We start from the raw sequence: 13,789 nt of genomic DNA, 5'->3' as shown, positions 1-13,789 counted from the left end.
GCCTGCCTGAGGTCCTTTTCTGCAGAACTGATCACTCCTCTCCTCTAAGTGCTTCAGAATTGATTCTTTGAGGGCCTGCTCCATGATTTTTCCAGGGACTGAGATGAGGCTGACTGGCCTGTAGTTCCCCAGATCCTCCTCCTTCCATTTTGGGCACTACGTTAGCCTTTTTCCAGTCATCTAGGAACTTTCCCGATAGCCATCCATTTTCAAAGATAATGGCCAATGGCTCCGCAATCACATCTGCCAACTCCTTTTGCACCCTCGAATACAGTGCATTCAGCCCCACGGACTTGTGCTCATCCAGCTTTTCTAAATAGTCCTGAACCACTTTTCTCCCCAGAGGGCTGGTCACCTCCTCCCCATGCTGTGCTGCCCAGTGCAATAGTCCGGAAACTGACCTTGTTTTTGAAGACAAGGGGGAAAAAATGCATTGAGTACGTTAGCTTTTTCCACATCCTCTGTCACTAGATTGCCTCCCTCATTCAGTAAGGGGCCCACACTTTCCTTGACTTTCTTCTTGTTGCTAACATACCTGAAGGAAACCCTTCTTGTTACTCTTAACATCCCTTGTTAGCTGCAACTCCAAGTGTGATTTGGCCTTCCTGATTTCACTCCTGCATGCCTGAGCAATATTTTTATACTTCTTCCTGGTCATTTGTCCAATCTTCCACTTCTTTGTAAGCCTCTTTTTTGTGCTTAAGATCGGCAAGGATTTCACTGTTAAGCCAAAGTGTTCGCCTGCCATATTTACTATTCTTTCTACATATCGGGATGGTTTGTTCCTGCAACCTCAAAAAGAATTCTTTAAAATATAGCCAGCTCTCCTGGACTCCTTTCCCCCTCATGTTATTCTCCCAGGGGATCCTGCCCCTTAAATTAATCAGAGAAACCACTTTTCAAAGTATTTCTTTGATCTTGAAAGTTCTGGGTGCTACATTCTGATTTCTGTGAAATCTTCCTAGAAATCGAATTGTTTTTCCTTTGCAAAATTTTCCCTTGGGGCAAGATACACTAACACACTTTTTGAATATCTCCTCCCACTCTTCTTCCCTCCTGATTTTTGCTGACCAAAATAAATCTTAAAGTTTAATTGACTCTGGCTTTCATCCCAGTGGGCTTAACCCTCTTGCTCCTGCCCTGAGTGTTGATGCAATTTAAATTTTCCCAAAAGAATAAGAACTGGGAAATGAAATCCATGTTTGTCCATACTGAAATCGCTTTCTTATATGTGGTATATGCTGAAATCCGTACAAGATTGCCAGTATGGATTCACATAGTGGCATTAGTGCCTTGGAACTTGGTTAGCCTCCTTTCCTTCCCTTTTGACGTAAACAATAAATTTAAAAGGAACGAGTCTACAGGCATTTGAATAATATTATGCAAGCTGGTCTCTGATCTCACACTACAGTGGTGGTCTACACCTTTTTATGCCCAAAATCACTTTTTGAATTTAAGGGCAACCTGGGATCTGCCCCGCCCTTTCCCCATGTCCCTGCCCCACTCATTCCATCACCCCACCCCAATCACTCGCTCGCCCCCACCCTCACTCACTTTCACTGGGCTGGGGTAGGAGGCTGGGATTCGAGAAGGGGTGTGGGCTCTGGACTGAGGCCGAGGGGTTCACAGTGTGGGAGGGGCCTCTAGGAAGAGCCTGGGGCAGGGGGCTGGGATGAAGGAGGGGATGAGAGATACAAGCTCTGGGAGAGAGTTTAGGTGCAGGAGGGTGCACTGGGCTGGGGCAGTGTGTTGGAGTGCAGGAGGAGGTTTGGGGTCCTGGCTCCGGGAGGGAGCCGGGGATTGGTGCGGCCTCCTGCTGGGCAGCACTTACATCTGGCAGGCTCCCTGGCTACCCTGGCCCATGCTGCTCCCATAAGGGGCCAATGTGTCCCGGGGGGGGGACGTGGCTCCATGCACCGCCCCTCTCTGCAAGCATCGTCCCCGCAGCTCCCATTGGTCACAGTTCCCCGTTCCTGGCCAGTGGGTGCTGTGGGTGGCAGTGCTTGCAGGCAGAAGCAGTGTGCGAAGGGAATGCCCCCCTGGGCCACTTCTAAGAACAGTTTGAGGCTGGGATAGACAGGGAGCCTGTCTTAGCAGCTGCCATGCTGTGCTGCCGAGATTGCGATGGACTGGGAGATCCTCTAGGATCGACCCATCATTTGCAATCGACCAGTTGGTGACCACTGCACTGTAGGTATATGCCAATAGATGGTAGAGTATATTTGATAGAACAGAGGGTCCTGAACTGGCCTGTGGTCTGCAGATATGGCTAATTACACAGTGTTAGCTCTCCTAGTCTTCAGGTGCTAAATGTAGACAAAATACGTTAAATACTCTTCTGTGAAGTGCTGAAGCTGCTACAAAGATGTTATGTGATTGCACATGGAAGAGCAGATGTCCATGAGAAAGTGTCCTGATTAAGATGTGACCCACGCTGTGAAGAAATTTGCAGAGCCTTTGTGATAGAATCTTTGAGAGAGGGAGAGTGAGCGCTCTAGTGGCTGCTGCCTATAGAAGGCAGAAATCTGCTGCATAAAGTGTACTGAAAGGTATGTCTGAATAAAGACATGGGCAGGAACCTGCAAACTCATTGGGCGTCTTGTTTTTTACTGAATTTTGTCCCAAAGTCTCTATCTTAGCATCCAATTTTCTATTTGGTTCACTTCTTTAGGTCCTTTTATCTACTCTGATATCTTGGACTACAAGAATCTCCGTGAGATAGTGGTGAACAATCGAATTACTTGGCTGTTTCATTATAGTGCTTTGCTCAGTGCTGTTGGAGAAGCAAATGTTCCTTTGGCCAGAGCGGTAAACATTACTGGTAGGTGATTACAGCACTGTTTGACTAGCCTTTCAAGTTCATGACCCCCGTAGAGGTTGGAGGAGATTTTGTTTAGATTCTGATCATTTGTTTGTTTCAGGTTTGCACAACATTCTAGATATTGCAGCTGAGCACAGTTTGAGACTCTTTGTCCCTAGCACAATTGGAGCCTTTGGACCCACCTCTCCTCGAAACCCAGCTCCAGACCTCTGCATTCAGAGACCCAGAACAATCTATGGAGTCTCCAAGGTTCATGCTGAGCTCATGGGAGAAGTAAGAACTTTGTATGGACTGTTAGTCTTGATGGAAGGTGGATCACTGCAGTGTGCTTTCCTCTTCCTATCTTCTCTTCCTACAGACCTATTTTCTTAGTAGTGTGAGGCAGCTGTTGATGCTTTTCCTGAGGGGTTTGAGATGGGGAAAATCATATAAATTTCATGTGAAGATTTAGCATGAAGTTGGAAGTTAACAAACACTTGAGTTTTAGAGTGGTAGCCATGTTAGTCTGTATCAGCAAAAAGAATGGGGAGTACTTGTGGCACCTTAGAGACTAACACATTTATTTGGGCATAAGTTTTTGTGGGCTAAAACCCACTTTGTCAGATGCATGCAGTGCGGCTACTGACCCTGTAACCCTAAGAAAATCATTAAACCTCCCTGTGCCTCAGTTACCAGCGTGGCATGGCTTGGAGAACTAAGTAATGGCACATTAGTACCAGAAAGTCTTCCTACAATATATTTTCTAATGACTCCAGAGATCAGAATGAATACAGATCATCAGAGTGGATTAAATCAAATCAAAATAACTGACTGTTCTTATTGAATTTATATTTGTTATTTACATGTTGCATATCCTGGCGTGGTAAAGGAGGGGAAGGGTAGGAATAGTGGTGGGTACACAGTGCCTCTGGTATTTGGGAATGGAGGTCACTTAACCTCTGACGTATGGTGCCAACAGCATGAGGAAGCAGGACTAGGGGAGGCGGTGGTGTCACACAAAGCCTTTGGCTTGTGGAAATGGATTGTAGCACAGTCCATGGCATGGAGGAGTGGGCGGGAAATTGGGTACAGCACTGTCGGGAATGGGGACGTGAGTGCGCACAGAGCCACTGGCATGATTAAAAGAGTGATGGAGGGGTTGTAGTGAATCTGTGAAATAGGGAAAGGAGCTTGTGTGTGGGAGGGGGGAATGGAAGGATGCATGGAACCGTTGGTGTATGCAATGCATTTAGTCTATAGAAGTAACAAAGTATGCAGCCCCCTAGTTTTATGTCTAAAGCCTTGCTTGTATCCTCCTTCAACAGTACTACCACTACAGGTATGGGCTAGACTTCCGATGTCTGAGGTATCCTGGAATTATCTCTGCTGACTCTCAGCCTGGTGGGGGAACAACTGGTAGGAAACTTTTTTCCATGTCTCAGTATTATAGGTGAGAACGTTGCAGTGTGCGAGCTGAATGCCCCACACAGCAAAGATAAGAGGGACATCAGTGTGTAATTGTCTGGTGACCTCATTTACTGAGAAACAACTAACCAGTCACTTTGAAATGCAGTCATGTAAATGAATTCTTGCCTGTGACTACCCCTATATATGATGGCCATTAATCTGTTGTATCATATTTTAATACCAAATATTGTGCACTTTCTATGTTTTGTACAATATGTCTATCAATGTCTAACTCAGAGTGCACCTGCATATATTGTCCAGTGAAATTCATTTGAGGGCATTTTTGCTGATTAAGCCTATTCAAAAAAGAATTCTCATGGGGGGGAAAAGTGAAACTTTCAGGGGACTGTAAGGTTGTGTAAAGTGAAACACTGCTTCACCTAAACAACTCCGGAAATGCTGTTGAAAATACAAATCATACTTCTGCTGAAATTAATCTGAGGGGTGCTGGATAGTCCCACGGAGCAGGAATGAAATCTGATTCCTTTCACTGTTCAAAGCCAATCCATGCAGCAGTGACCCAAAGTCATTACCATCTGGTTGCTGTTTGGTGGCTTGTGACATGAGTTGGTAATCTGTCCTCCTTCCTCACCTCAACAACTATGCACCAAGTTGTGCCTCAGTCATCTGCCACCTTGCACCCCAGAGATGGCTGCATTTCTATAATTCTGAAAAGAATTTAATTTATTTGCATTACCACAGTACAGGGTTGGGCAAACTTTTTGGCCCGAGGGCCACATCTGGATGGGGAAATTGTATGCAGGGCTATGAATGTAGGGCTGGGGCAGAGGGTGGCGGTGCAGGAGAGAGTGCAGAGTGTGGGAGGGCGTGCAGGAAGGGGCTCAGGGCAAGGGGTGCAGGGTGCAGGAGGGGGCTTAGGGCAGCGGGTTGGGGTGCGGGCTCTGGCCTGGTGCTGCTTACCTCAAGCAGCTCCAGGGTGGCAGCGGTGCACAGCATGGTTAAGGCAAGCTCCCTGCCTGCCCTGGCCCCACCCCACTCCCAGAAGTGGCCAGCATGTCTGGCAGTGGCTCCAGGGGGTGGGGTGGGGCGGGGTGGGACAGGCAGCTCCACTGCACACTGCCCTTGCCTGCGGGTACCATCCCTGAAGCTCCCATTGCCTGTGGTTCTCTGTTCCCAGCCAAAGGGAGCTGCGGAGGGCAGTGCCTGCAGGCGAGGGCAGCGCACGGAGCCCTCTGTCTGCTTTAGCCCTGCTGCGCCATACAGCTGGCAGTCCCGCAGGCTGCATTGAAAGCTGTGACAGGCCGAATCCGGCCCGCGGGCTGTAGTCTGCCTTCCCCTGCCACAGCATGTAGTATCCCATGTCATAGACCAGGACCCCATTATGCTGGTGTACACACACAGTACAACAAAGACAGTCCCTGCCCCAATGAGTGTATGATCTAAGTGTAAGACAAGAGACAACACATGAATACAGATGGGGGAGTGCAAAGAAACTTTTTTTTTTCTTCAGACTATGCAGTCCAGATTTTCCATGATGCCATAAAGAATGGCAAATTCCAGTGCAACTTAAAATCAGACACACGCCTCCCAATGATGTATATTGATGACTGCCTGAAGGCTACACTAGATGTCATGGAAGCACCTGCTGCTTCACTTAGCATGAGGACTTACAACATCAGTGCCATGAGCTTCTCTCCTGAGGAGCTGGTGCAAGAGGTCAAGAAGCATATTCCTGAGCTCCAGGTGACCTACACTGTGGATGCTGTCAGGCAAGCCATTGGTTAGTACCTGCTTTTTCATTCTATTTGAGTGATCCTGTATCAAACTTGTCTGGGTGAAGTCAGATGCTGGGACAAAACAATATTTCCCTTTTTCCCCCTCCATCTGCTATATGTGTTCTCCTTAGTCGCTTGTTTTGATCTTGATGACATCTGGAAGGGTTGCTGTACTGTGTGAAACTCTACTCTGGTACTTGCTTATGAAATGTTGGAAGATCTTTGCTATAAATCTCATGCTTTGGGGGTTTTTTCCCCTTCCTTATAGCTGACAGTTGGCCGATGAATTTTGATGACAGCAATGCCCGGCAGGATTGGGGATGGAAACATGACTTCGATCTTTCTGAACTGGTGACCACAATGTTTAACATCCTTGGCTCTGACTCCCGGGTAGCCCAGATTAACTGAAACTCCTTTTAAAACATGGTTTCCAAACTCCGACAGAGGACCAGGGAGAAACTGCAGAATTAGTTCATTGTGCTCTAAGTCTTATAGCAGGTAAATTATAAACTTTCCATATATTGCAATAGAGTTGGGGTTGAAGTACTATAGTTTGAATTCAGTGTGGTTATTTGAGACCGTACCAAATTATTTAGCAAAACTACAGCATGATTAAATGAGAAACATATAGGATTCTTGAATTTTAGCATTTAAGAAGCTAGAAAAAATATCTCTTACTACAGGGCTGGTAATCTATCCAGTCATTCCAATACCTGAGTATCCTTCTGAAAACAACACATAGCAACATTACAAAGCCTTGTGCTTAGACACATACTGAAGAATTGACAAATTTTACATTAATTTTCATTTCCTGAGTGGCGGTAGCTAATTGTGGATTGTAGGAAAATGGGATTGTCCCTTCTTTCTCCCACCAACAGTTAAAAATAAAATGGCTCTTTTGATCGCTTAAACTTGGCAATGGTCATTAAAGTTATTCATTTAAAAAGGAAACCATTTAGTTAATAGCTCAACTTTGCAGGTTTACATAGCACTATAGCTAGCTATAATTTGTTTACAGATGAGATTCAGAATGTTTGTAGCATTACTTTTATGTCCATACATGTAAAGGAAAACGAGACTTGAATTCATTATGCTTTTAAAAATACAGTGTTTTCAAAACAAGCTTTTTCGTGTATGTAGAAATTCTGTTGACTTCAGTTTCATTGTGAAGATGAATTTGGGACACTAAAATCTGTGTTGCATATCTGAATCTATAACTATCCTGTTTAAAGTAGGCAATTCCCAGGAATGAGTTCACCTTGAATTAGCACCATACTTGGCCTGTTTCCAGTGCCATTTACTACACCATTGTGATCATATGCCACAGAGAGCAGGTTTTTAAAGGTAGGTTGAGACTTGAGTCAGTTGTAAAGCTGAGCCAGTCTTGAAAATACCTGTTCTGTTCACTTCAGATTGTGCACTATGTATGTGTGTATTTGTAGATCCTATTTATGTGTAGGTATAATAAATCTGTATGCTTCAGAGGAGTGGAATCCAGAAGCTGAGACTGTACCAGCACTTCTTTATTTCACAAATTGAAGAAATGGAGCCAAAGGCAGCCTTCTACTTTATCTGAATCCAATACTTGAAAGTACAAGTTTTCTCTAGTTGCTGAGTTATGTGAAAGGTTGAATGTTTGTTTGTAATTAATGGGACTGAGTTGATTGATGTCCCATAATCTATATAAAGAGTGGGGGGAGTGTACGACCTCACCTTGCCACCAAATTCTAGCTACAGTTGGTAAGGGCTATCCTACTTCTTTAGTTTCATACATAGGAGATTCTGGGACTGATGCTTGAGTTTTAATGGGGGCAGAAGGTTAAGGCCCACTTCTGAGGCTTGTTAGCTTGGTCTTTCCTGACACTAAGAAATCAGGTTCCTCATGCAGGACACATGTTTCTTTGGGCTTTGTCTACCTTTTTTTTTTTTTTTTTTTTTTTTACTGGAGAAAACTTCGTGTTACTATAGGTGACTCTGTGCTCCTCTCCTTTCCTCTTGCTCTTTGTTACACATAAGAGAGAACTGACCTAGTTTAACAGTAGTTAGTGCTAGACTTCTGGAGGCCACTTAAACCTGAACGCACAAAAGGAGTCGGGCATCAATGCAATGCAAAGAACTCCCCACTGAATCCTGTAGGTGCCTAAACTCACTTGGCACCCAAGTGTTTGCAGTAAAAGTTCCCTAGATGTCTGTGTTTCTGCCTCCAACTCCTGCCTAAGCCCCAGAGCAGTTCACAATCCAGGGGAAGGTGGGCATTTGCTCACTTAAGTTGCATATGTGGCCTGAGCTGGTAAGCTCAAACAACTCAGGAAGAGTGGAAGAGCATGCATGCATGCATGAGACTGACTCTGTTGCCTGGTGATTAGAGCACTCAGATGAGTGGTAGGAGAACCAGTAAACTGTCCCTCACTCTCCAATTACTCTAGTTTATCTAGAGTGCAACAGCTTCAAGAGAGACTGAGAGCGCCCCTCGTCAGAATATCCAATAGCCCAATAGTTAGGCAGATCTCAGTTCAAATCCCTTCTCCTCATCAGATGGAGGAGTGTCTCCTACATCCCAGGTGAAAACTTTTAGCTCAGTGGTTAGAGTAATGATTCATAGATTCTAGAACTGGGAAGGGACCTCAAGAGGTCATCGAATCCAGTCCCCTGCCCTCATGGCAGGACCAAATACTGTCTAGACCATCCCTGATAGACATTTATCTAACCTACTCTTAAATATCTCCAGAGATGGAGATTCCACAACCTCCCTAGGCAATTTATTCCCGTATTTAACCACCCTGACAGTTAGGAACTTTTTCCTAATGTCTAGCCTAAACCTCCCTTGCTGCAGTTTAAGCCCATTGCTTCTTGTTCTATCCTTAGAAGCTAAGATGAACAAGTTTTCTCCCTCCTCCTTATGACACCCTTTTAGATACCTGAAAACTGCTATGTCCCCTCTGTCTTTTCTCTTTTCCAAACTAAACCAGATGAGCTCCATCTCCCCTGCTTCCTGCTAAAATGGCATAGGCCCCAACACCGAGAGGGTTTGTAATGGAGAATCCCAAGCAGAGAGATGTGCCTCCTTGCAGCCCAGACACAGGCACCTATCACCAAGACAGGGGCAGGACGTAGCACACACCCATGTCATCAGCATTTCCCATTTATCTTAGGCAGCACTCCACCTAGCATGCTAGCTTTTATGAATTGCAGTCCAAGGTGTAACTTCTGGCTTTGTGAATCACAGTGGTTTTCTAGGTGCTTAATTAGGCATTGGACGGTCACAATGCATAACTGCTTTTGTGAATTCAGGCCTTTGCTACTGGACCTTAGACAGAACTCCACTATTTTATTACGGAATCAACCCAAACCTAGTATAATTTTTCTTGTAAAAGCTCTAAGATTTTCATTAAAATTTGTATTTAACATAAACAAACTTTTAAAATATCCTGTTGTAATAATTGGGGTGGCAAATTTACCCTAATTGTAAGCTCAGTTGTGAAAAGTATATGAAAATCCATAAAATTTTACAATAACCTATCATACATGTTGATGGAAATCAGGTCAAGTTGCTTTCAACAATGAATGTTATAACATTATAAATATGTGCAAAAGAACCAGACAGCCACTAAATTAGTTCAAACAAAAAAACCCACATTAAATATCCTTGAGTTGTATCAAAATCATACTTAGTAGAAAGAGAAGATGTAGAACTGGAAATTAATGGCCCCAAACGGTTATATTAGACATTAGGCCTAATTGGTGGACAAAATAATGAGGGGATGGGCTATTCCACCCCCATTCTGTTTGTGGGTCCTTAAAGAGAGAGACTTTGGAGTGGAGGGAAGAATATAGAAGAACAGACAGAGGCTACTGAAGTGAGCTTCACCATTATGGCTGCATCCCTACTATCTCCTAGAACCCCAAGCCTTCTCAATCTTAATCCTGAGATGTCCTGACCAAGACTGAGATGACATAACCACCTCTACCAGCTCCAGCTGAATCCCAACCACCACCTGGATTTCGCAGCAGCAACAGCTCCTCTCAATGAACTTCTCTTTTCTCCCAAAGGACTGTTGTTACCATCTGTGATCCTATCTAGGAGACTGTCAAACCAAGGGTGTTTTCCTTCTTAAAATCTCTCCTCAGCTGAAGGGATGCTGTTAAAATGGAGGTCTCATTTAATAATTTACATTTCACATGCTTTAACTGTTTTTCTTTCCTTTACTGTGTCTTCAATAAAAGGTTAAAAGGATTTTTAACGGTATAGTTGTATAACATTCCCAGGGTACAATCTGGATGGTTGAACAGCCGTATCCCCTTAATTCTCTAGCCTAGGGTACCTTTTACACTGCTGTGCTGTCAGAACGTCCACACCTGGCCTGCTCTCACAGCCTTCACCATGCAAAGTCACTCCCAGTTAAATACAGGAGCGCTCTGACCAGTCACTCATGAATTACATACAGGGCAACACCTGCAAATTTTTAGTCCCAGCCTGTTCCCTCAGAAAAGTGCATCATGTACTGTCCAGCACACTACTGAACAGTGCAAGCTCAGAGAAAGTCTGTCAGTTCATCAAAGGAAAATTATATCTGCACCAGCATTGCTTATCCCAATTGAAGCTTCCCCTGTGCTTCAATCCAAATACACTAAAATAAGTTTATTAACTAGAGAAAGAGATTTTAAGTGATTACAAGTGATAACGCAAAAAAGTCAAGATTGGTTACAAAAAAAAGAATAACACGCAAGCTAATACCTAACTTAACAAGCTGAATGGCCTTAAAAGCAATGGTTTTGTCACCATATGCTGCTGTAAATTTAATAGGCTGGGTCCCCTTCCAGGCTGGGACCACTACACCCTTAGTTCAGCTCTTTGAGAGGAGTTGTCAGAAGCAGAGACACAGAGGAGGAGAGGTGAAGTCAAGTATTTTCCTCCTCCTTTATAACTCTGTTTTTGTACTAGAAACAGCCTTCCTGAGTTATGGTGACAGAGTCCATTGTGGATATGAGGTTTGAAATGTTCCTGTGATGCAATGTAAATTTCTTATTCACACCTTCCTGTTGCTGGAGAATGGCTGCTTAAGTAAGTGATAGCCCACTTGACTTCCTTGATACTTGTCTTGGGGAGCCAGTGTGTCTTTGTCTCGGAAAAACTGGTGTGGGCCTGCCTTTCTAAATCTGGAACATGTTACAGCAATGTTATACAGTAGAAACATACAATGTTGATTCACGTTTTATCAGGATGATAACGCTCACCACACTGACCTTTCAATTGATACCTCACAAGGCACGCTTTGTACAAAAGTAATCGTAATCTTGTAAAAGTGGTGACCATAACAGTATAGAGTCTAATTCCTTCTAATTTTTTCTATCCATGTGCAGACTGAATTTTGGTATGTGCACCAATATCAAGGTAGTGTGTGGATATGTGCCAAAAACAAAAAACCTAGATATCTTGTATATCAGGAGTCGGCAACCTTTCAGAAGTGGTGTGCCAAGTCTTCATTTATTCACTCTAATTTTATGGTTTTGCGTGCCAGTAATACATGTTAATGTTTTTAGAAGGTCTCTTTCTATAATATATAACTAAACTTTTGTTGTATGTAAAGTAAATAAGGTTTTTAAAATGTTTAAGAAGCTTCATTTAACATTAAATTAAAATGCAGAGCCCCCCTGGACCGGTGGCCAGCCCGGGCAGTGAGAGTGCCACTGAAAATCAGCTTTGGCACGCATGCCATAGATTGCCTGCTTTGATGTGTATATTTTTAAAAAGTTCATAGATACGGAAGGAGAGACTATTAAAACAAGGGATAATTAATAAAGTGCACTGCTTAAGATGTTTGTTTAATGAAATCAAATAAAAAGAAATTAACACTGCCCTTGGAGTACATGTATTGTATCATCCTTTCTAACTCAAGCTAGTAAACACAGCAAAATATGGCATACTGAAAAGTTATAAATAAAGACATAAAGTGAAAACATAAAAAATATGCACCAGAGACCCAATTTAATAACCTACTCCTACCATAGATCACTAAATCTTCCAAAAAAATTATCTGCCAAAATGCTACCATGCTGCAGACATTTGCAGTCCAGAAAACTATCCCTCTTGCATGCATATTATCTGCATTCATAGCTCAGCTTTAAGATGCTAAACAAATCTGAGTCAACTAAAGATAGTCATGCTCTGATCACAAATATTAATAAAATATTTTCTGATACTGGAAAGGTGAGTAAAAGGCATTCTCTCAGGCTTACACAATTTCTCTGGTATGTCAACTCTTCATTTAATACTTCACACACAGAGAACAGTAAAAATAAGCAATAAAGCAGCACAGACAGCAAACAAAACCACAAACAAGTGACGTAGAAACTGGTAAAGGTTTCCTGGCTTCACACTGTGTGTCACCAACTCAAAAACGAGTCGGCTCATTTCGTTTTTACCAAATCCCTTAAGTAAAAGGAGCACGTTAACACATGGCTTTGGAGTTTGCAGACGGATCCCTGCTTCAAAGAACTTGCAGATAAGGTCTTCATCCTACAAAGCACCTAACATCAAACCCCTAGGGCAGGGGAGGGCAAACTTTTTGGCCCAAGAGCCACATTGGAGTTGCAAAACTGTATGGAGGGCCAGGTAGGGAAGGCTGTGCCTCCCCAAACAGCCTGGTCCCTGCCCCCCTGAGAACCTCCTGACCCATCCAACCCTCCCTGGTCCTTGTCCCCTGACCGGTCCCCCAGGACTCCCATATCTATCCAACCCCTATCCACACCCCTGCCCCCTGACAGGCCCCCTGGGACTCCCATGCCTATCCACCTCCCCTTGTCCCCTTACTGCCCTCCTCCCAGAACCTCCACCCCATCCAACTGCTCCCTGTCCCCTAACTGCCCCCAGGACCTCCTGCCCCCTTATGTGGCTCAGAGCAGCAGAAGCTCACAGCCCCACCACCTGTCTGGAACCAGTCATGCTACCCGTGCTGCCCAGCAGGAGCGCAGGCCAGAGCCCTAGCAGCATGGCGAGCTGAGGCTGTGGAGGAGGGGGCTAGCCATCCCGGCCAGGAGCTCAGGGATTGGGCCATATGTGGCCCCCAGATTGTAGTTTGCCCACCTCTGCCCTAGTGCTTGCTACTTATGAGTCAGTGGGAGTCCTCTGAAGAGCCAGAACTATACCAGATAGCAAAGATCTGGCCTTAATGGTTTCCAATACCTCACCCCAACCAAATTTTAAAACTTAATGGAAATCACTTATCTGGAATCCAAGTGATTTCCATTGAAAGAGGCATCTCTCCTGGCCACTGCAACCCTGGGGCTGGGACATGACAGGTTAGAACGGGTTCTCAAACTGGGGGTCAGGACCCCTTGGGGTCATGAGGTTATTACGTGGGGGGTTGCGAGCTGTCAACCTCCACCCCAAATTCTGCTTTGCCTCCAGCATTTATAATGGTGTTAAATATGTTAGAAATGTTTTTAATTTATAAGAGGTGGGGCTGCACACACAGGCTTACTATGTGAAAGGGGTCACCAGTACAAAAGTTTGAGAACCCCTGGGTTAGAAAATAAAAGAGTGATACTGCAAATCAAATTTTAAATCTGTAATACACGTTCCCAAACAAAGCTAAATCCAAACATTTTAAGCAGCTGGTGGAGGTAGCATTCGTTTTAGGAACTAGATTAACTAACCGGTGTGCCAGTTAAGAAATTCTGAAATTCTATCCAATGCAAAAGCTCGGCATAAATAATATTGTCACTTTTGTGATTATTAAATGTGATTTTTAATGATGTTTGGGGGGGGAGAAGAGATGATTTATTT

The 13,789-nt window shown here is 44.1% G+C and overlaps 1 protein-coding gene across 3 annotated transcripts in view; it reads left to right on the top strand.

The window, feature by feature from the left end:
* LOC127048848 (L-threonine 3-dehydrogenase, mitochondrial-like) overlaps positions 1-10,155 on the top strand; it is a 30,058-nt gene extending 19,903 nt beyond the window's left edge. For all 3 annotated transcript variants that reach the window (XM_050948905.1, XM_050948906.1, XM_050948907.1), the window contains 5 exons: positions 2,672-2,821; positions 2,922-3,094; positions 4,126-4,216; positions 5,739-6,008; positions 6,272-10,155. In XM_050948905.1, the coding sequence (XP_050804862.1) occupies positions 2,672-2,821; positions 2,922-3,094; positions 4,126-4,216; positions 5,739-6,008; positions 6,272-6,411 (824 nt within the window). In that variant the 3' untranslated portion in view covers positions 6,412-10,155. The remainder of the gene's footprint in view (positions 1-2,671; positions 2,822-2,921; positions 3,095-4,125; positions 4,217-5,738; positions 6,009-6,271) is intronic.
* Positions 10,156-13,789: the final 3,634 nt, after the last annotated feature.

The sequence above is a fragment of the Gopherus flavomarginatus genome, chromosome 4 (assembly GCF_025201925.1).
Source record: "Gopherus flavomarginatus isolate rGopFla2 chromosome 4, rGopFla2.mat.asm, whole genome shotgun sequence".
Classification (NCBI taxonomy): Eukaryota; Metazoa; Chordata; order Testudines; family Testudinidae; genus Gopherus; species Gopherus flavomarginatus.
Note: the sequence above shows the minus strand (reverse complement) of the source record. Positions and strands in the feature narration are given on the sequence as shown.